Source organism: Equus quagga, chromosome 11 (genome assembly GCF_021613505.1).
Source record: "Equus quagga isolate Etosha38 chromosome 11, UCLA_HA_Equagga_1.0, whole genome shotgun sequence".
NCBI lineage: Eukaryota > Metazoa > Chordata > Mammalia > Perissodactyla > Equidae > Equus > Equus quagga.
Window position 1 is genome coordinate 74,416,289 of NC_060277.1, and position 19,145 is coordinate 74,435,433.

The 19,145-nt window shown below is 48.3% G+C and overlaps 2 protein-coding genes across 3 annotated transcripts; both read left to right on the forward strand.

Annotated features, from left to right (window-relative positions):
- The first annotated feature begins 492 nt into the window (after nucleotides 1–492).
- On the forward strand, nucleotides 493–4,118 carry ALDOC (aldolase, fructose-bisphosphate C). Of its 2 annotated transcripts, XM_046675641.1 has the most exons (10): nucleotides 544–627; nucleotides 1,216–1,269; nucleotides 1,720–1,841; nucleotides 1,924–2,135; nucleotides 2,246–2,300; nucleotides 2,387–2,547; nucleotides 2,670–2,753; nucleotides 2,980–3,154; nucleotides 3,286–3,485; nucleotides 3,619–4,118. In XM_046675641.1, the coding sequence occupies exons 3-10, from the start codon at nucleotides 1,730–1,732 to the stop codon at nucleotides 3,712–3,714; spliced, it is 1,095 nt and encodes a 364-aa protein (XP_046531597.1). In that variant the 5' UTR covers nucleotides 544–627; nucleotides 1,216–1,269; nucleotides 1,720–1,729; the 3' UTR covers nucleotides 3,715–4,118. The 2 variants fall into 2 exon arrangements, with proteins under 2 accessions (XP_046531598.1, XP_046531597.1); XM_046675642.1 differs by lacking the exon at nucleotides 1,216–1,269 and having other exon boundaries at nucleotides 493–627.
- Nucleotides 4,119–5,744: 1,626 nt separating this feature from the next.
- On the forward strand, nucleotides 5,745–19,042 carry PIGS (phosphatidylinositol glycan anchor biosynthesis class S). Its single transcript, XM_046677768.1, has 12 exons — nucleotides 5,745–5,814; nucleotides 6,093–6,232; nucleotides 6,318–6,429; nucleotides 11,163–11,252; nucleotides 11,533–11,624; nucleotides 13,115–13,322; nucleotides 13,605–13,747; nucleotides 14,464–14,578; nucleotides 15,756–15,901; nucleotides 16,462–16,562; nucleotides 17,357–17,567; nucleotides 17,919–19,042. Exons 1-12 carry the CDS (start codon nucleotides 5,781–5,783, stop codon nucleotides 18,192–18,194), a joined length of 1,668 nt encoding a protein of 555 aa, XP_046533724.1. The 5' UTR covers nucleotides 5,745–5,780; the 3' UTR covers nucleotides 18,195–19,042.
- The last annotated feature ends 103 nt before the right edge of the window (nucleotides 19,043–19,145 follow it).

The window sequence follows — 19,145 nt, forward strand, 5'->3', positions numbered from 1 at the left end:
CTCTGGGCACAGGACTGCTTGTTCTCTGGCTCCTGGCCTGGAGGGAAACAGACAAGGGTTCATTCTCTTACCTTCTCCATCCCCCTCCTGGGTAAGCCCAGGTGAATAAGGGGTGCATAGAAAGAAACTCAGTTCCTTACTCCCTGTCCTGGACTCCTGCACTTTGTTGGTGGCTCTGTCCTACCTACTTGACCTGTTGTGACAATTTAGGTGACTCTTCTTCACCAGACCAGGCTTAATCCCTAACATCCAGCACAATGCCTGGCATATGGTAAAGGCAATTGTGGCAGAAATGAGGGCAAGGCCATTTCCTGCCTCTGGGGCCCTGGTGGCAGGGATCCACGAGGTGGGCGGGGGGACAGACCACAACAGCCTCCGAGATCCTGGCAGGGGAGTCACTCCACCTCGTCGCCCCGCCCCTGTGGGCGTGACCCTGCCACGAGCACCAGTCCTGAGGAGGGGGCGTGGCCAGGGCGGGGGAGGTGCTGGCCCCGCCCCCCGGGGGGAGTCACGTAGCTCTGCGGCATCCGCAGCCTCATTTACAGGAGCCGTGGCTGGAGCCACAGCTGTTGCCGACCTGACCTCGAGCTGTTGGTGTGGCTGCTGCTGCTAACTCACTGCGCACAGGTGAGGCCCAGGGCGAGGCGGGAGAAGCTCAGCATCTCCCCTTCCTCTCCCTGACTCTTCCCCCTGCCATCCTTGCCCTGTTCCCGGGGTCCCTAGATGTGCCTTCTGGGCGCTCTCCTTACATCCTCTCTCATTTCTGCCCACTTGAAACCCCATGGTTCAGCCTGTCCCACGACACCACGTCTAGACCTCAGCTTTTCCAATCCCAAATCTTCCTACCTACTGGATTTTTCCTTGGGGTCAGCCTCTCCCACCCAGACTATTTTAATGTCAGCCTGCTCCCTCTCCTAGGCTGTTTCCTCTCCAGTTCTCTTGCCTTCTCTGTCCCCCTGGTCTAGGTCCTTTCTGCTGACTAGTTAGCCTGTCTAACCATCACCTCCCTACGAGTCTCCTCCCTGCTCCTCCTGCATCTCTCCCTCCCTTTCTCAGGCTCTCTACTTATTCCTTTCAACCCTGATCCTCTGCTCCAATCTGACTGCATACGCAGTCAGTTTTGGGGTATGGAAAAGAAGTTATGCAAGTCTGTGGCAGTTATTTGTGCCATTCCTACTCCCTATCTGCCCCCCTCCTCTCAACCTTTTCCTCCAGAAGCCAAGGGAAGAGGGGTGATGGGTACTTTTGCCTCATCCTGAAGCCTTGAAAGTAAGTGCACTTTTCCCTAGGGGTCCTAATGATGATGAGAAAAGGGAAGCTGGAAGGTTAGGGCTTATGCCTACCTGACGAAGGGGCCAAATTCAGTGAAAGAAGGATTGGCCTCTTCGTTTGAGCAGTAGTTTCATAAGAAGACCGATAGCTTCAGGGCTGCTCACCTCCCCACCCCCACCCTGCATCTTTCCCTGGGGCTGGGAAGGGTGCCCACCAGGGACAAAAGGCGATGTGGGAACTGGGGCCCAAGCCTGCTAGCTGTCAGTGGGATTGGTGCCACTTTGACGCCCAGGACTCATGCCAAGGACTGCTGCCCTATTTCCAGCTCCATGCTTGTTGGGTGTTGGGGGGTCAGGGGTGGCTGCCATTTGGCCCATATGGCCAGGAGAGGAAGCAGAGGAAGTAGTGGGTGGGGTCCAGTTTTTATATCTTGTCTCCATTTCACAGAGCTGTCACCATGCCTCACTCGTACCCAGCCCTTTCTGCCGAGCAGAAAAAGGAGTTGTCCGACATTGCCCTTCGGATTGTGGCCCCAGGCAAAGGCATTCTGGCCGCAGATGAGTCTGTAGGTAGGTGGGTGCCTATAGCCAGGTGGGGTAGAGGTGACCAGGGAGCTGTTGGAATGACCTTGCCACCCCTCTTTGCCTCTAGGCAGCATGGCCAAGCGGCTGAGCCAGATCGGGGTGGAGAACACAGAGGAGAACCGCCGTTTGTACCGCCAGGTCTTGTTCAGTGCCGATGACCGTGTGAAGAAGTGCATTGGAGGTGTCATCTTCTTCCATGAGACACTCTACCAGAAAGATGATAATGGTGTCCCCTTCGTCCGTACCATCCAGGATAAGGGCATTGTCGTGGGCATCAAGGTGCAGCCACTGGCCCTGGATGGGGTTGAGCATGGAAACTGATGTGTGTGTGAGGGGTGGCAAGGGGAACGTTGCTTGAGTTCAGCCCTCTACCTGTGTTTCCCCTACAGGTTGACAAGGGTGTAGTGCCTCTAGCCGGGACTGATGGAGAAACCACCACTCAAGGTACAGGAGGGGTAGGCTTCAGGACCATAGGGTTGTTGGGTAGTTGATGCTGGCAAAGAGTGATGAGGCTGACACTGTGCCTGCAGGGCTGGATGGGCTCTCGGAACGCTGTGCCCAGTACAAGAAGGATGGTGCAGACTTCGCCAAGTGGCGCTGTGTGCTGAAAATCAGCGAGCGCACACCCTCAGCACTTGCCATTCTGGAGAATGCCAATGTGCTGGCCCGCTATGCCAGCATCTGCCAGCAGGTTTGTGTATATGTGTGTGAGGGGATCAGATGGGGTTCCCTGGGCCTGGTGGGGAGAGGGTTACAGGGCTTTCTCCCATCCTGCCTACTACCTCTCCCAAGCTACTCTATTCTTACCTGCAGAATGGCATTGTGCCTATTGTGGAACCAGAAATCCTGCCTGATGGAGACCATGACCTCAAACGTTGCCAGTATGTTACAGAGAAGGTGAGTCCACACCTGGGCACAGACACTGACAGGGGAGCCTGTTCCCCATAGTTCCTGCTCAGATGCAGGCACTCTCCCCCAGCACTCTTTTACTGGATCCTAAAACAGACCTGTGAGTCTGAGCCTATACTGACCTTCACAGTCATGCCCACCCACCCCTAGTCAGGGAGCATAGAGCAATCAGTGGCAAGGGCCCAGAACCTAATAAACCTTCTCTGATCCCCAGGTCCTAGCTGCTGTGTACAAGGCCCTGAGTGACCATCATGTGTACCTAGAGGGGACCCTGCTCAAGCCCAACATGGTGACCCCTGGCCATGCCTGTCCCATTAAGTATAGCCCAGAGGAGATTGCCATGGCAACTGTCACTGCCCTGCGTCGCTCTGTGCCCCCAGCTGTCCCAGGTACCACCTTACTTCCTAACTTGTTCCCATCTCTAAGATTCATCCTCATGTTCTTCTTGTGGCCTTCAGGGGTCCCTTACGCTGGAAAAATAGGGAGTGACTGACCCGTTGTCTTCTCTTCTCCACTCTAGGAGTGACCTTCCTGTCTGGGGGTCAGAGTGAAGAGGAGGCATCACTCAACCTCAATGCTATCAACCGCTGCCCTCTTCCCCGGCCCTGGGCCCTCACCTTCTCCTATGGACGGGCCCTGCAGGCCTCTGCACTCAATGCCTGGCGAGGGCAACAGGACAATGCTGGGGCCGCCACTGAGGAGTTTATCAAGCGGGCTGAGGTTGGGAGCTAGAGGTGGTGGTTGGGGAGGTGGTGTGTAGCTAGGCAGGGGGTAGCACCTGGAGGCTATAGCCTAGGCAGGGTTTGGCACCTGTGGGCTGGATCAGGCTGCTTACCCCTCTTCCCTTTTGCAGGTGAATGGGCTTGCAGCCCAGGGCAAGTATGAAGGAAGTGGAGAAGATGGTGGAGCAGCAGCACAGTCCCTCTACATTGCCAACCATGCCTACTGAGTCCCTACTCCATACCACAGCACTTGGCCTGGCCATCTGAACCCAGTTTGCCTGTAGTTAGGACCAGGGCCAAATAGCCATGCAGAGCAGAGATGCCTCCATTCAGCACTGAGTCATCTTCCTTTTTCCTCCTCCCTTCCCCTCTCCCATTGCTGCACCTGGGACCTTTGGACGGGAGGATAGGGAGCCCTTCATGACTGAGGGCAGGAGAACTTGCTAGAAGTCAGAGCAGGATGTCTGGGTCTTTCCCCTGCCTCTGTCAGCCCCTACAACTTCCCCATGATGGGATAGCTTCTCCTTGGACTCTTCTTGCCTGCCTTCTCTCCTGGGATCAGAGGGTAGGACACCAGACCTGACTCATGCCTTGGGTACATACCACATAGCAAATAAATGGTAGCAAAACATGCTACTTTGTCTGTCTCTTTTACACATCAAATTCCCACCTCCCAGTTTCTGATCTCTGCGCTGACTCTGTCTCTGAGCTCTCTGATTGTGGAGGTGGAGAGGGGGGGTTTTAAGTTTTACCGTGCTTTAAGTTTATGGGGGAAGGGCACACCCAGTCACCACTCCCAGCTCAGGCTCTTGCCTATTAATGTCCAATGCTGGAGCGTGGCAGTATAGAGGGCTGCAAGTCTTTCAGGGACTGCCACATCAGAGGCACTAGGCTGCAGCTGCAGAAGGATGGAGTGAAGCAAGACTTGAGCAACTCCCGAAGGCAGTTTTTGTGCAAGGCCCAAAACTGGGATAAGAGGGTTTGGGAGTTTCTTACTTCTCAGCTGTGTTGAGTCCTGCTGGGGCTTGACACATTTGGCTAGGGGGAGCCACCCCAGGGGACCACCTGGGCTGCTGCCCAACAAGGAAAAACCCCAAGGCTCAGGACTGCCAGACTGAGCAAGGTATCTAGGAGGCTGCCAAGGGCTATTGCCTACTCCCATTTGGGGTAGATGGGGGCACAGAGGGGACCAATTTGAGGGTCTGGGCAAGGGCAGACCTGGTGAAGTCGCATGCTGAACTTGGACCACTTGGCTGGGGTATAGGGGTAGTTTGAACACCTGGATCTATCTGAGCAGGTAAAAAGATAAGAGAACCTGCTGATGTGTTCTGTGTCAACTGGGAAGGCCATGTTCTGTGTAAAGTGCACAACCAGGGCTCTACCCTGCTAATTATTGCAATATTGGAACGTAGGCACAATGTGACCTGACTTTATATTAACAAACTTAGCCAACGCTTACGTAGCACTTTCTATGTGCTCCTGCCAGGCCCTATTCTAATCACTTGGTATTTGTTCACTCATTTACTACACTATCCCAATTTTAATGTGAGGAAACAGGAACAGAGAGGTTAACTTCTCAAGATCACTCAGTTGAAGGGGTGAAGCCAGGATCCGAACCAAAGTAATCAGGATCCAGAGGCTGTGATCGTGAATTTTCAAGAATTTTAAGTGAAGTATCCGGACTTTTACAAGTTGGAAATGAATTCAAATTTATTTTAAAAACTCCATGAGCCAAATACGCTAAAAAGGTACTACTAGCTTGTCACCTCCATGTTTGAAGCTTGAGGAGCGGGTGTCTGGAAAAAGACCTCTATGGTAGGGATAATAAACAGTGATGGTGATAGGTGACATTTGAGTGCTTGCCGTGTGCCAGGCTCATAACATGAATGACCTCATTTTGGCAAACATCTCCATTTTCCAGTTGAGAAAGCTGAGACTTAGAACTGCCCATGGTCGCCCAGCTAGTCTTCAACGACTGCAGATTTGCGCTCTTAATCCCCAGAGCTAAAAGTGTGTTCTACAAGGAAGCGGACTAACCAAGCACCTTCCATCCACGCCGACAAGGGCACAGCCCCTCGACAGCCTCCGGGCTCCGTGCTGACCATGCAAACTCCGGGCGAGGCTCCCTGCGCACCCCGCCCACGCTCGCCGGCCTTCTCCGCCTGCGCGTCTGGAGGGCCGCTCGCGATTGGCCGCGATCGCGGCCGTGGCCCCGCCCCCTCGCTGCGAGTTTCTGATTGGGGGAGGCCTACGCAACTCCGCCCTTTGGCGGCTGGAGCAGCCGGAAGCCAGCATGGCGGCAGCCGGGGCAGCTGCCACAGACCTAGGTGCAGTGGCGTTCGGGTGGGGGCCTGCGGCTGGCTTATTGCGACGGAGAGATGCGGGAGTGGGGATTGTGGTGTGCCCGAGGTCCCGCGGACTGGGGGTCAGGGGCCGCTTCAGACAAGATCCCTTCAGACTGAGGCCCGGGCCGCTCGCACGGGGATCCGTACGGGCGCGGTCCGAGAGCCTCTGGGTACCGATTGCCGGGGCTCCTCCTTGTTGGGAGTGGGGCCGGCACCCGAGCCCGCTTTCGGCACCTCAGTCTGTCCCTCCGTCCCTCCAGAGGTGGTCCGAGGCAAGCGCGCCGCCCTCTTCTTCGCTGCGGTGGCCATCGTGCTGGGGCTGCCGCTCTGGTGGAAGACCACGGAGACCTACCGGGCCCCGTTGCCTTACTCCCAGATCAGTGGGCTGAATGCCCTGCAGGTGAGACCTCGGTGCGGGAGGGCCAGGGGACAGCCCACCCGCAAGGTGGAGACTCAGCTGGTGGCCCTGATCCTCCTTCCCGTAGCTGCGACTCATGGTGCCCGTCACTGTCGTGTTTACTCGGGACTCAGTACCACTGGACGACCAGGAGAAGCTGCCCTTCACCGTTGTGCATGAGAGAGAGATCCCTCTGAAATGTGAGTTCCTGGGGGCGGGTCAGCGCTGCCTTTCCAGTGTGAGCTCAGTCCAGAGATGGGTTGGGTAGAAGGAGCGCGGGTATCACATAAAGGTAGTTAAAAATTTACTAAAAGGCCTCTCTGGGTGAACAGTGTGTTTGGTTAGAGGAAAAGCAGCTTTAAATTCAGCGTTCATTATTAAGGAGGCAATTTTGTTCATAAAACAGTTACCTGATCAGAAGCAGTTGATGCTCATTAGGGGACAGGGGAGGAAGTAGAATGTAGTGGAAAGAATGCAGGGATTGGAATCAAGTTGGACTTGCACACACAGGCCTTATTCAGGTTAACGTTAAACACTTTACTGAGCGTTAGGCACTTTTCTTAGTACCAGGAATTTGGGGATGAATAAGAAATTGATAATAAAATTCATAGTCAGGGCAGAGAGACACTTAGATAAAGAAATCACAGTAGAAGTATATAAGAAACAGTTATGGGGCTGCCCTGTGGCCGAGTGGTTAAGTTCATGCGCTCTGCTTCAGTGGCCCAGGGTTTCTCCGGTTCAGATCCTGGGTGCGGACATGGCACTGCTTGTCAGGCCAGGCTGAGGCGGCGTCCCACATGCCACCGCTAGAAGGACTCACAACTAAAAATGCACAACTATGTACTGGGGGTCTTTGGGGAGAAAAAGGAAAAATAAAATCTTAAAAAAAAAAAAAAAGCAGAGGTTGCTCTTAATAAAGAGCCTTTAACTGTCTGGGAGGAAAAAAAGGCAGAGAAGGTTTCAGGGGATGTAATTTTTAAGGATTTTTTTTTAAGATTTTATTTTTCCATTTTCTCCCAAAGCCCCCCAATACATAGTTGTGTATTTTTAGTTGTGGGTCCTTCTAGTTGTGGCACGTGGGACGCCGCCTCAGCATGGCCCAATGAGCGGTGCCATGTCCGTGCCCAGGATTCAAACCGGCAAAACCCTGGGCCTCCGAAGGGGAGCGCGCGAACTTAACCACTCGGCCATGGGGGTGGCCCCCTGAGGATTTTTAAAGAATGTGTAGGAGTTCGGGTTAAATGAGGAGGGGAAGGAGGGAATAGCATGAGCCAGTAATAATGATAGCTAATATTAGTTATTTACTATATGCCAGAAACTGGGTAAAGCACTTTACATGTGTTACCTCATTTAATCCTCTCTAACATTATGATCCCCATTTTATAAACGAAAAAATGGACTTAGAGTTTTTAATTTGTCCCATATCACACAGCTAGCTAGTAAGAGGTGAAACTGGGATTTAAATCCAGGCCTGGGCTGGCCGAGTGGCGCAGTGGTTAAGTGCGCACATTCTGCTTCAGTGGCCTGGTGTTGGCTGGTTAGGATCCCGGGTGGGGACATGGCGCTGCTTGGCAAGCCATACTGTGGTACGTGTCCCACATATAAAGTAGAGGAAGATGGGCACGGATGTTAGCTCAGGGCCAGTCTTCCTCAGGAAAAAGAGGAGGATTGGCAGCAGTTAGCTCAGGACTAATCTTCCTCAAAAAAGTAATAAATAAATAAACAAATCCAGGCCTGACTGATTCTACTGTTCAAGCTTTCAACCAACAAACCATACTGCCTCCCGTGTAAAAGCATGGAGGGGTGATCTATGAGCAGTTTTACCTTTCTGGAGTGTGAAGTGAAAGATTGGGAGTGACTGGAGATGTAGGCTGAGTCCAGATCATGAAGTGCCTATGTGCCATTTACTTTCTAGTTTTTTTTGTTTTTTGGTTTTTTTTTGAGGAAGATTAGCCCTGAGCCAACATCTACCACCAATCCTCCTCTCTTGCTGAGGAAGACTGGCCCTGAGCTAACATTCATGCCCATCTTCCTCTACTTTATAAGTGGGACGCCTGCCACAGCATGGCTTGCCAAGCAGTGCCATGTCCGCACCCAGGATCCAAACTCGTGAACCCCGGGCTGCCAAAGCAGAACTTGCGAACTTAACCACTGTGCCACTGGGCTGGCCCCAAGTTTCTAGTTTTTTAACCTTGGTCAAACATTTTTTAAAAGATCATATGTCATATGGTTTAACCTAAGGTACACACACATACATTTTGTTTCTCAAAACAAAAATTGGGTCATACCTCACATGTCAGTTTGCAACTTGATTGTCGTCAATTTGTCGTGGACTTCTTCAGATTTAGTGACACAGTGTTCAATAGTATGGACATACTGGGAAGGTAGTATGTGGAGTGGCCAAGAGTATGGAATTTGGTATAAGAGAGCTGAGTTAAAGCCTTGGTTCTGCCACTTATTTGTGTGAATTTGGGTGAGGATGTTAAACCTCTCTAAACCTTGGTTTTCTCATCTGTTAATTAGGACTAGTAATAGTGTTGTTCATTTATTCAACAAATATTGAGTTCCTGTGTCAGATACAGTTGTAGTTGCTACAGTGAACAAAAAAGAGGAGAACAGATAATTAAAAGGATAAACGAAAAATGTGTGTTAGATGGTGATAGGAAAAAAATAGAACAGGGCAGGGGGATAGAGAGATTTTCTTGGGGGATGGGGAGGTCTTTGCCATTTTAGATAGGGTGACAGGGAAAGGTATCATTTGAAAACAGGACATTCAAGTAAAGACCTAAAAGAGGTGAAGGAGTAAGTTGTGTAGATATCTGGGAGAGGAGCATTTTTGGCACAGAGAAAAGCAAGTATAAGGTCCAGAGGTGGGAGCAGGGGTGGTGCCTTTGCAGGACAGTAAGAATGGCATTGTGGCTAGAGTGAGGTGAGTGAGGGAGAGAGGAAGAGGAAATGAAATAAAACCAGAGTGGGAAAAGGGGCCCAGACTCACATGTGGCTTTTATTCTGGATGGGAAGGGAAGCCATTGAAGGGTTTTTTTGTTTTTTAAACATAACTACCATTATCACACCTAACCACATTAGCCATAACTCCTTAATGTCACCTAATTTCCAGTCTGTATTCAGATTTCCTTAATTATCTCAAAGGTGTCCTTTTACAGCTGGTTTATTCTAATCAGGATCAACATACTGCATTTTGTTAAATCTCTTTCATTGTATATTAGCTGTTCCTACCCCATCCCAATACAACTTCTTTTCATTGATTTGTTGGAGAAACCAGGTCATTTGTTTTATAGAACGTTTCATATTCTGGATTTGGCAGATTGCTTCCTCCTACTTTCATTTAATTTATTCCTCTATTGTCCATATTTCTTTTTTTTTTTTTTTTTTTGAGAAAGATTAGCCCTGAGCTTACTACTGCCAATCCTCCTCATTTTGCTGAGGAAGACTGGCCCTGAGCTAACATCCGTGCCCATCTTCCTCTACTTTATATGTGGGACTCCTACTACAGCATGCCTTTTGCCAAGTGGTGCCATGTCCGCACCCGAGATCTGAACCGGTGAACCCTGGGCTGTCAAAGCGGAACGTGCGCACTTAACTGCTGCGCCACCGGGCCGGCCCCATATTATCCATATTTCTTATAAACTGGTAGTTAGATTTATAGGTTTGATTAAAATCAGGTTCAATTTTTTAGGCAAGAATACTTTATAGTTGATGTGGTATACTTCCTGTTGTGTATGTCATGAAGCATGTACTGGCTGGTTGTTTCACTTTGGTTAATGCAAAGATGATTTAGTGAGTTCAGTTATTGTCAGCTTGATCTCTATATTTAGTTCCCTGTTAACGTTTTACCTGATGGTTTTAGCATCCATTGATGCTGGAATCTACTTCATTAATGGTTGCAAAATGGCAGTTTTTAAACTCTATAATTTCTTCTGCATACATGATCTAGAATTCTTCTATAAAGAACTTGCCCAATAAATTTTAGGTTCAATTTGTCAAGTTCCAGGGGATGAAAAAAATCCCTTTGGGATTGCCTTACATGTATAGATTAACTTGGGCAGAATTGACATCCTTAGACTATTTAATCTTTCCGTCCAGGAGCCTTGTATTCCTTTTCCATTTTATTCAGATCTTCTTTTATGTCCTTTAGTAAAGTCCTGGGTTTTTTCTTATAGTTTCATACATTTATTCCTGGGTATTTTTATGTTCTTTATTGTTATTACGGTTGGGATTTTTAAAATACTTGCTTTTCTAATTGGATATTGCTCATATTTATCAGAAAGCTATTGATGCTTACGTATTCTTGTATCTAGAACTGTTACTAGTTCTAATAATTTTTCAGTTGGTTCTCCTTGATTTTCTTGGAAAATATACTACTTCAAAAGTGGCCATTTTCTCTCTTTCTTTCAAATATTCATGTTTTATTTCTCTTTCTTCACTTACTACATTGGTCAGGAACTTCAGAAAGAACATGCTGAATAATAGAGGAGATAGCAGGCATCCTTCTTTTATTACTGATTGTGATGGAACTGTATTTTCTGTGTTGTTGTTAAGTGTGCTTCTTGTTTTTATCAAGAATGTTCATGGAAGTTAATTATTTTGGGGCACCTATTGAAGTGATCATATGGTTTTTCTCCTTTCACCTGTTAATGTACTGAATATTGTAATAGATTTCCCTGTGTGGAAGGATACTTCAGGTTGAAGGTAGTGTGTCCGTAGGCAGAGGCAAGAGTTGGGCAGATGGAAGAAGTGGAGTGTTGTGTATTTGATATCATCCATGCAGAAATTGTTAGAAGTGGCTGTAGCTTCTTGGTCTTTCTCTGCAGTCATCTTGCTATCCTCAGATGCTGGACAGCGTTAGGGCTGGGAAGGTGGGGAGAGGTCTGTTACGTGTTCTTCCCATCATGCGTCTTCCTTTTCTACTCAGACAAAATGAAAATCAAATGCCGTTTCCAGAAGGCCTACCGGAGAGCTCTGGACCATGAGGAGGAGGCCCTGTCATTGGGCAGTGTGCAAGGTACCAGAAGGAGTGATCACACCATTTCAACATGAAACCCTCTTTTTCCTTCTTATCTTTAAGTGTGTAGTTTCCATACCTTGTCTTAACTCCAAAATCTTTCTGGGAAAGCTTAGAATGAGATACCTTGTGTTTCCGCCTGGACCACTGAGGGCCAAGCCTGGCCACAGGGTCAGCTGGGTGTGAGTGGGAGGCAGAGGGATGGCTTAGGCACTCTGTGGGCCGAGGGGAGAGGGAATGGTGTTTTTGCTCCTGGTGCAGTACCTGCTCTTGTCTCCAGAGGCAGAAACCATGTTAGCTGAGCCACAGGAGCAAGCAGAGGGCTCCCTGACTGTGTACGTGATCTCTGAACACTCTCCACTTCTCCCTCAGGTAGGGTGAGCAGAGGCTGCGGCCTTGCCTTAGTCCTTCAGCTCGTCCTCTCCTAGGCCATCTCCCTCTTGCAGTATTGCTGTCCATTTCTTCCATTCGCTACAGAAAATTCCCCAATTATTTTTTAAAAAGAATGAAAACAGGGATTTATTCATTGACTCTGGCTCTTTTTAAATCCAACAATGATAGATGGTTAAAGCTTCAGTGACCATTTAAAGAGGGGAAAAAAAATCAGTAGGATTAAAAGAAAGAAGCTGGATTGAATGGGTTGTGGTGGTAACACGGGCCCTACATTGACCTTTTTACTTTATGAGCAAAAGGCTCGGTGGGAGGTATACCATGTACCATTTTCTTTTTAAATTTATAATGAAATATTTAATTCTTATGAAAAGATGAAAGAAAATTTTGATGAGCATCCATGTACCCACCCCCAGCTTCCAAACTACAGGATAGCAGTGTAGTTGGAGCCCCATGCGTCTCCATGGTTACACCCCACTCCCGCTCAGCCCAAGGTGACCATATTTTGTATGTATCATTTCTTACTTTTCTTTTGAGTTTTATCACATATGTTGTATCTCCGTAAACAATATATTTAATTTTACATATTTTTGAACTGTATATAAATGGTATAATACAGCATATGTTCTTCTGCAACTTTCATTTTGTTCAACATTTATGTTTGAGAGAATCATCCATGCTAATACATGTAGTTGAATCTGATGGATTCATTTTTATTTCTTTATTTCTTTATTTATTTTTAAGATTGGCACCTGAGCTAACAACTGTTGCCAATCTTCTTTTTTCTTTTTTTCCTGCTTTTTCTCCCCAAATCCCCCCAGTGCATAGTTGTATATTTTAGTTGTGGGTCCTTCTGGTTGTGTCATGTGGGATGCCGCCCTCAGCCTGGTGGGAAGAGCAGTGCCATTTCTGCGCCCAGGATCCGAACCCGCGAAACCCTGGGCCACTGAAGGGCATGAACTTAACTACTCGGCCCTGGGGCTGGCCCCTGGATTCATGTTTAATTCTATCTAATGTTTCATTGTATAACATAGCATAATTTTTCCATTATGTTACTGATGGGCGTTTCAGTGTCTCCACATTTTTACTATTAGAAATAATGTAGACATTATCATGAACATTCTTGTACTTGCCTCTTTGCCGTGTGCCTTTTACGTATATGAACCTTTCCAGTTTGTTTATTCTGCTTTTCTTGCTCAGCATGCTGTCACTTAGTTTCTAGCCAGTGAAGATTTAGGTAATTGCCTGGACTTATGTCTACTGGGGATGCAAAGGGATCTGAAATGAATGAAAACGCTCATGTATATCCATAGTTCAGAAATGCTGTGTTAATAGTTCACTATGAATCTAAAGAGAGGTGCAGGCCTCTTGGTCAGTGGCAAAAGGCCAGAGTCTCAAAGACAGGAACCAGAGTGCTCTTCTCCTTTCTTCCCTGAGCCATGGGCATTCTGTCTCTTGCTTGCCTCTCACAGGATATGATGAGCTACATTGGGCCCAAGAGGACAGCAGTTATGCGGGGGATAATGCACCGGGAGGCCTTTAACATCATTGGCCGCCGCATAATCCAGGTAGCCCAGGCCATGTCTTTGACTGAGGATGTGCTTGCTGCGGCCCTGGCGGACCACCTTCCAGAGGACAAATGGAGCTCTGATAAGAGGCGGCCTCTCAAGTCCAGCTTGGGTAGGGTGACTGGGCTTTGCCATGGGAAGAGAGAGGGACATGAATAAGGTGGAGGCATTGGGGCAGGAGGGGAATCTGCATGCAAACTCTTTACTCCTTTCTTCTCTGGTCTCAGCTTTTTCTTAAAGCACTCAGTGTTCCTCATCCTAGTTTTATCCTCGCTTTGGTTCCATGATGGCAACCAGTGCTATTCCAGAGGAAAAGCAAGTTCAGCTCAGCCAGGGATACAGGCTGCTCTTGATCCACAGAAGCCTCTGGCTTCCCTGACTCCTGTTTCTATAGGCTATGAGATCACCTTCAGTTTACTCAACCCAGACCCCAAGTCCCATGACGTCCACTGGGACATCGAGGGGGCTGTCCAGCGCTATGTGCAGCCCTTCCTGAATGCCCTCAGTGCTGCGGGCAACTTCTCTGTGGACTCTCAGGTGAGACTGGGAGCAAGTTGAGGAGTCCTTTTCCTGGCTGCACCATCCTTTTCAAAGTCCATGCATATTTAGTGTTTACAAATATAGTCTGTTCTTCCAGCTCTTAGAGCTTGCTGATTTGCCAGGAATTTCCCATGTATGTATATGATTATGCTGTCTTTTTTCCCTCCTTGGTGTTTAGCTTGGGGAGTTTTGTCAATACTATTTAAAACTCACTTCATTATGGCTCCCTCTAGAACCGTATTTGCCAGTTGTGCCATCCTTAAGAAAGTTATTAAAAAAACCAAAAAACTTGCTGAAATATGTTAATGTAGTAACAATAAAGATGTAAAGAATGGAGCTTTCTGTATTACATAATGTCCTTTTAGGGAAAAAGTGGGAGAAATTTCTATCAGGTCTTGGTAGTGGGAGTAATTACTTCTGAATAACTGACTTGATTTGATCTTGTGGACAGTGAATTATATTCTTTGTTTCTCTCTTTGTTTAGGCTGTTAGAAAGCCTGGTAAAAGATGTGGTTTTCAAAGCTTGTATTTATTAATTTTACCGTTGACTTCATTATATTTTTCCTACATCTGTTTTCTCTTAGCCCTAATTTTACCTCTTAATATTTTGCTCTGTCCTAATTGTATCTTTTCAAGGCACCTCAAATCTTTTTGGGGACAAAGTGGGATATAAATGTATAAACAAAATAATGTTCTCCCCCTTTGCTCCACAGATCCTTTACTATGCAATGTTGGGGGTAAACCCCCGCTTTGACCCAGCTTCCTCCAGCTACTATTTGGCCTCGCACAGTCTACCCCACGTCATCAACCCCGTGGAGTCCCGGCTGGGTGAGCTCCTGAGGATGAGGGTTTTTCTTCCAGGCTGGGGACGGACCCTATAGGCCTTGGGTTTGGAGGCAGGTTGTATGTAGCGATGGTTCCCAGGTTGGGTTGGTCTGAGGGCATCAAGGAAGTGCTGGGCATTTAGGCTCCTTTTTCATGATACCCTGTTGATGACAGATCTTCACACCTTCATATCCAAACACATTTATTAAATGTGATTCCCAGCTCTTTTTTATAAATGAATGGATAGGCTGCGTCTCCCTCCCTGCAAGCCGTCCAGGAAAGGGATAGTTACACATGTAGGAAAGATAACAGGAAAAGTACATGAAAGTAGAATTCAAACTGACAGTTCTGCTGATTGAGATTGAGGAATTTTGAAGGTAGGATTCCAGTTTATCATTTTCAGGGTAATACCAAGGAAGAGTGGGTATGACCAAGAACTGTAATACAGGCAAACCAAAGTGAGTATATCACTAGGTGTGGAATTTCAGGTATCAGGGCCATGCCATTGTGGACCAAGGGGTATGGGAGGGGCAGCACATGAGGCCTCGGCAAATTCCTCCTTCATTCATTCATTCAGCAAATATTGGTTGAGGGACTGCTTTATGGCAGTGCTGATTAGAAATAGAAGGACATTTCACACAAGGGAACTATGAGCTTAGATGTAAGAGCACATAGACATTCAGGAAGCTCTGAAGTTTAGTGTGGCTGAACTGTGAGAAAGTGACCAAGGTGAAGTGGGCAGGCACCAGATCATAAAGGACCTTATGAAGAAATTTCAACTCTAACCTGGTAGGGATGGCTAGCCTTTGACGGATATTAAGCAGGGAACTGACTTAAGGTCAGATTTATACTTGTATATAAAACAAGATATAGTAATATGGGTGCCATGTGGCAGTGGCCAAGAAAGCTGTCTTAGACAAGCAAGGGGGTGCCTCTTAGAAGAGGGGAGGTTCCAGGGGCATTTGGGGGCTAAGGACTGCACTTCATCTATGTGGTACATCTTGGGAGAATGTTCAGAGGTTCTTTATCACAGACAACCAGGACTGAAGGATATCCTAGTGATTACCAGTGGGGAAAATGAGGCCCAGAGTGAGTGACCAGTAAGTTAGAGGCTGACCTGGAACTAAGATCTCGATCCAGCGTGTTTTGGTATCTGACTCCCCTTCTCTTTGTACCACAGGATCCAGCGCTGCCTCCCTTTACCCTGTGCTCAACTTCCTACTCTATGTACCCGAGCTTGCCCACTCCCCCCTGTACATTCAGGACAAGGATGGGGCTCCAGTGGCCACCAACGCCTTCCACAGTCCCCGCTGGGGTGGCATTATGGTAATGGTCACATTGTGCAGACCCCAGAGCCCAAGCTTCAGGGACAGACAGATGTCCTCTGAGACTGTTCCTTCTCTTGTTCCTCTGGTGTCCTCTGTGGCCCAGCCTGTGGGAAGTGAGGGTACTGTGAGCCCCTGCTCCTCCTCTGCCAGCCCTCCTGCTTCTTATTTCCGTCAGTGTTTTCTATAATATGACCCTTTTTCACTTGCAGTTTGCACTTACTCAGGACTGTTGTGTGTATATTTTAGATCTTGGCTCTATCTATGGGAGTCTTGCCAGGTTGGGAACTTTGTCTCCCTTGTTAGACTGGGAGTTTCTCATGAGTAGGAACTCTAAAGTGGAATAAAAAATATCTCTGTTATAGGACTTTTGAGGGAGTAATGAGGGTAATTTATAAAACTCCTAACAGCAGATATTAAAAAAATAATAGCTATACATCAGGTTTATAATATCTAAAGAGCACAGAATGTGTCTTCTTTTTCTCTCGTGGGCTCTGGAGTGTCTAGGGTGGTGCTGTGCCTGATCCTGGCATGATGTGGCAACCTCATTTCCCCTTGCAGGTATACAATGTGGACCCCAAAGCCTACAATGCCTCGAAACTGCCAGTGAGAGTTGAGGTGGACATGGTGCGAGTGATGGAGGTGTTCCTGGCTCAGTTGCGGTAAGGTCCTGGGTGATCCTCTTGGAGGCATGGCCCCTGAGTGTGACCACAGTCTCCTGGGCTGACTGGAATGAAATCTCACCTGGCAAGGATTCCTTGACTATGTGTAGAGCCCCAGGGAAACCAAGAGAGGTTTCCAGGGATGGTTTTATCTGTCTCCTAAGAAGGACTCGTTGCTGACAAAAACTGTTTTAGGAAAAATAGACTCATGAATGTCAGGTCCATGGGATGTGATTATGGGTGCTTAGGAAAATAGCTATTAATTCTTGGGCTAACTGATCTATTGCCAGTGGCTGCCTGAAGTCCTATGTTGAGGATTCTAAGGCTGTGTCTGGGCTCATCTGGAAAGAGGATTCTGATTGATTGGCAATGTCTGCCCTGGGTGCAGGATTAGAGAGGCACAGCACACAAGCCTTATCAGAGGTGGTCCTGAATCATCCCTTAACTAAGGCTCACTGGCTCCATGTGTCCAAAGAGAGGGTAGACAGGGTGAGGGGATTAAGTTAAGTTGGTGTTACCAGAAACGTTTTAGTCATGGAACCGTTCTTCAAACAAGATCTTGGAAGTCCAATATAGAAACAGGTAAAAGTGAAAACACTGATTAAAGCAGGGCTTGGGCCTCATTATTGCTTAGTGTTGCTGCTCACACCCCAAGACCCCGAGGTACTTCCCTACAACCCCTGTGGTTCTGGGTAAGATTGAAAATCTTAGTAGTTATTCTAGGAGTCTTAACCATCTTCTTCCACCTTCTAGTTCTTCTCAGCTCCTTTGACCTCACTTCGCTGTTCCCGCAGGCTGCTCTTTGGGATTGCTCAGCCCCAGCTGCCTCCAAAATGCCTGTTTTCAGGGCCTAAGAGTGAAGGGCTAATGACCTGGGAGCTAGACCGGCTGCTCTGGGCTCGGTCCGTGGAGAACCTGGCCACAGCCACCACCACTCTCACTTCCCTGGCCCAGCTTCTGGGCAAGATCAGCAACATTGTCATCAAGGACGATGTGGCATCTGAGGTAAGCAGGCAGCGGATGGATTCTGTGGCCTAGAATTGGAGTGGCCATTGAGGGCCAGGGTGTGGTGAAACCAGAGAGCCAATTGAGGTTCAGGGTGTGTGTGTGCATGCCATCCTTGAGTGCCCCACGCTTCCTCTAGAGGGCAGTGCCAGCTCCACAGCAAGAGTCCAGATGAGGGTCTGAGGTTTTAAGCAGGCACTAAGAAAATACACTATAGCCCTTCTATCCTGGCCTCCATGTATCCTAGGTGAACTTAAGGCAACCTTTCTGGTAGACTGAAGACACTGTGAGGCCCAGCATCCCCACTACCAATGCCTAGGACTTACTGGTAACCCCCTGCCCACTTCCTAGGTCTACAGGGCTGTAGCTGCAGTCCAGAAGGCGGCAGAGGAGTTGGCCTCTGGGCACCTGGCCTCTGCCTTCGTTGCCAGCCAGGAAGCTGTGACATCCTCGGAGCGTGCCTTTTTTGACCCGTCACTACTCCACCTCCTCTATTTCCCTGATGACCAGAAGTTTGCCATTTACATCCCGCTCTTCCTGCCTATGGCTGTGCCCATCCTCCTGTCCCTGGTCAAGATCTTCCTGGAGACCCGCAAGTCCTGGAAAAAGCCTGAGAAGATAGACTGAGCAGGGCAGCATCTCAGTAGAAAGCCTTCCTTTCTGGCCAGGGTGGGAGGTATCTGATTGAGAGGCACAGCAATGGGGCCTCTCACGAATGATTTGTCTCCAGCCTCTGCTGCCTCATCCAGCAACCAGAGTACAACACTCTAAGAAGGGTTCATCTTTCCTTCCCTTCCCATTCTTGTGGCTCAGATCCTCCCTTAGTCCGTGCACAACCCCCTATCCTCAAAAGGTGCATCATCAGGGTCTCCTTATCTGGCTTAAAGATGAAGGCCTTTGCGTAGCTCCCTCTGGGGCAGAGGCAGCTTGTTGTGCTTCTGCCCTGTTCCTCACAGTCCTCTTGTACTGAGAGAGAGCGTTAGGGGAAAGCCCTGGGTTGGCTTCTAGCCCCCTCTGCTCATGCTTCTCTAGGGACAAGCCCTAGCACTGTTCTCATGGAAGGGGCCAGTCACAGGTCACCTCTGGGGTCTTCTCCCTTACTCCCGCCCCCCTGGCTGACTATACCTGTTGGGTACAGCCTGACGGGAGTCCAGAAGGTGGCAGATCAGGACCTGATGCTGTGTGTGTGCAGAAGTTCCTTTCACCCTTTCATAGAGGCAATGTGGTACAGTGGGGAAAGTTCTGGACTTGGGGTCAAGCATGCCTGAATTCAAACTCTTGCTTCTGCACTTAACCATGTGGGGAGCTTTGAATAAGCCGTTTAATCTCTCTGAGCCTCAGTTTTTCATTTGTTAAAATAGCACTAATGATACCTCCCTTACAAGGTGGTTGTGAGGATTAAATATAAGCATGTGAAATGTCGGGCATATTCTAGGCTCTCAATAAACATTGATTGAATGTGAATTGGAATGATACGAAGTATGAGCATACCTTTCATTCTTCATTTATGTGTAAGTAACAGTTTCCTAGTATCTGTCCTCCCGGGCTCACAGGTCCACCTTGCTTCTACCTGGCCTC

Bases quoted from the DNA above. Each gene is read 5' to 3' on its own strand.
- ALDOC (XM_046675642.1), top strand. From the start codon at position 1,730: ATGCCTCACTCGTACCCAGCCCTTTCTGCCGAGCAGAAAAAGGAGTTG. The intron at 2,136-2,245 runs GTGCAGCCACTG...TTTCCCCTACAG, and splicing joins GCATTGTCGTGGGCATCAAG to GTTGACAAGGGTGTAGTGCC. The intron at 3,486-3,618 runs GTTGGGAGCTAG...TCCCTTTTGCAG, and splicing joins AGTTTATCAAGCGGGCTGAG to GTGAATGGGCTTGCAGCCCA.
- PIGS (XM_046677768.1), top strand. From the start codon at position 5,781: ATGGCGGCAGCCGGGGCAGCTGCCACAGACCTAG. The intron at 11,253-11,532 runs GTACCAGAAGGA...TCTTGTCTCCAG, and splicing joins GTCATTGGGCAGTGTGCAAG to AGGCAGAAACCATGTTAGCT. The intron at 11,625-13,114 runs GTAGGGTGAGCA...TGCCTCTCACAG, and splicing joins ACTCTCCACTTCTCCCTCAG to GATATGATGAGCTACATTGG.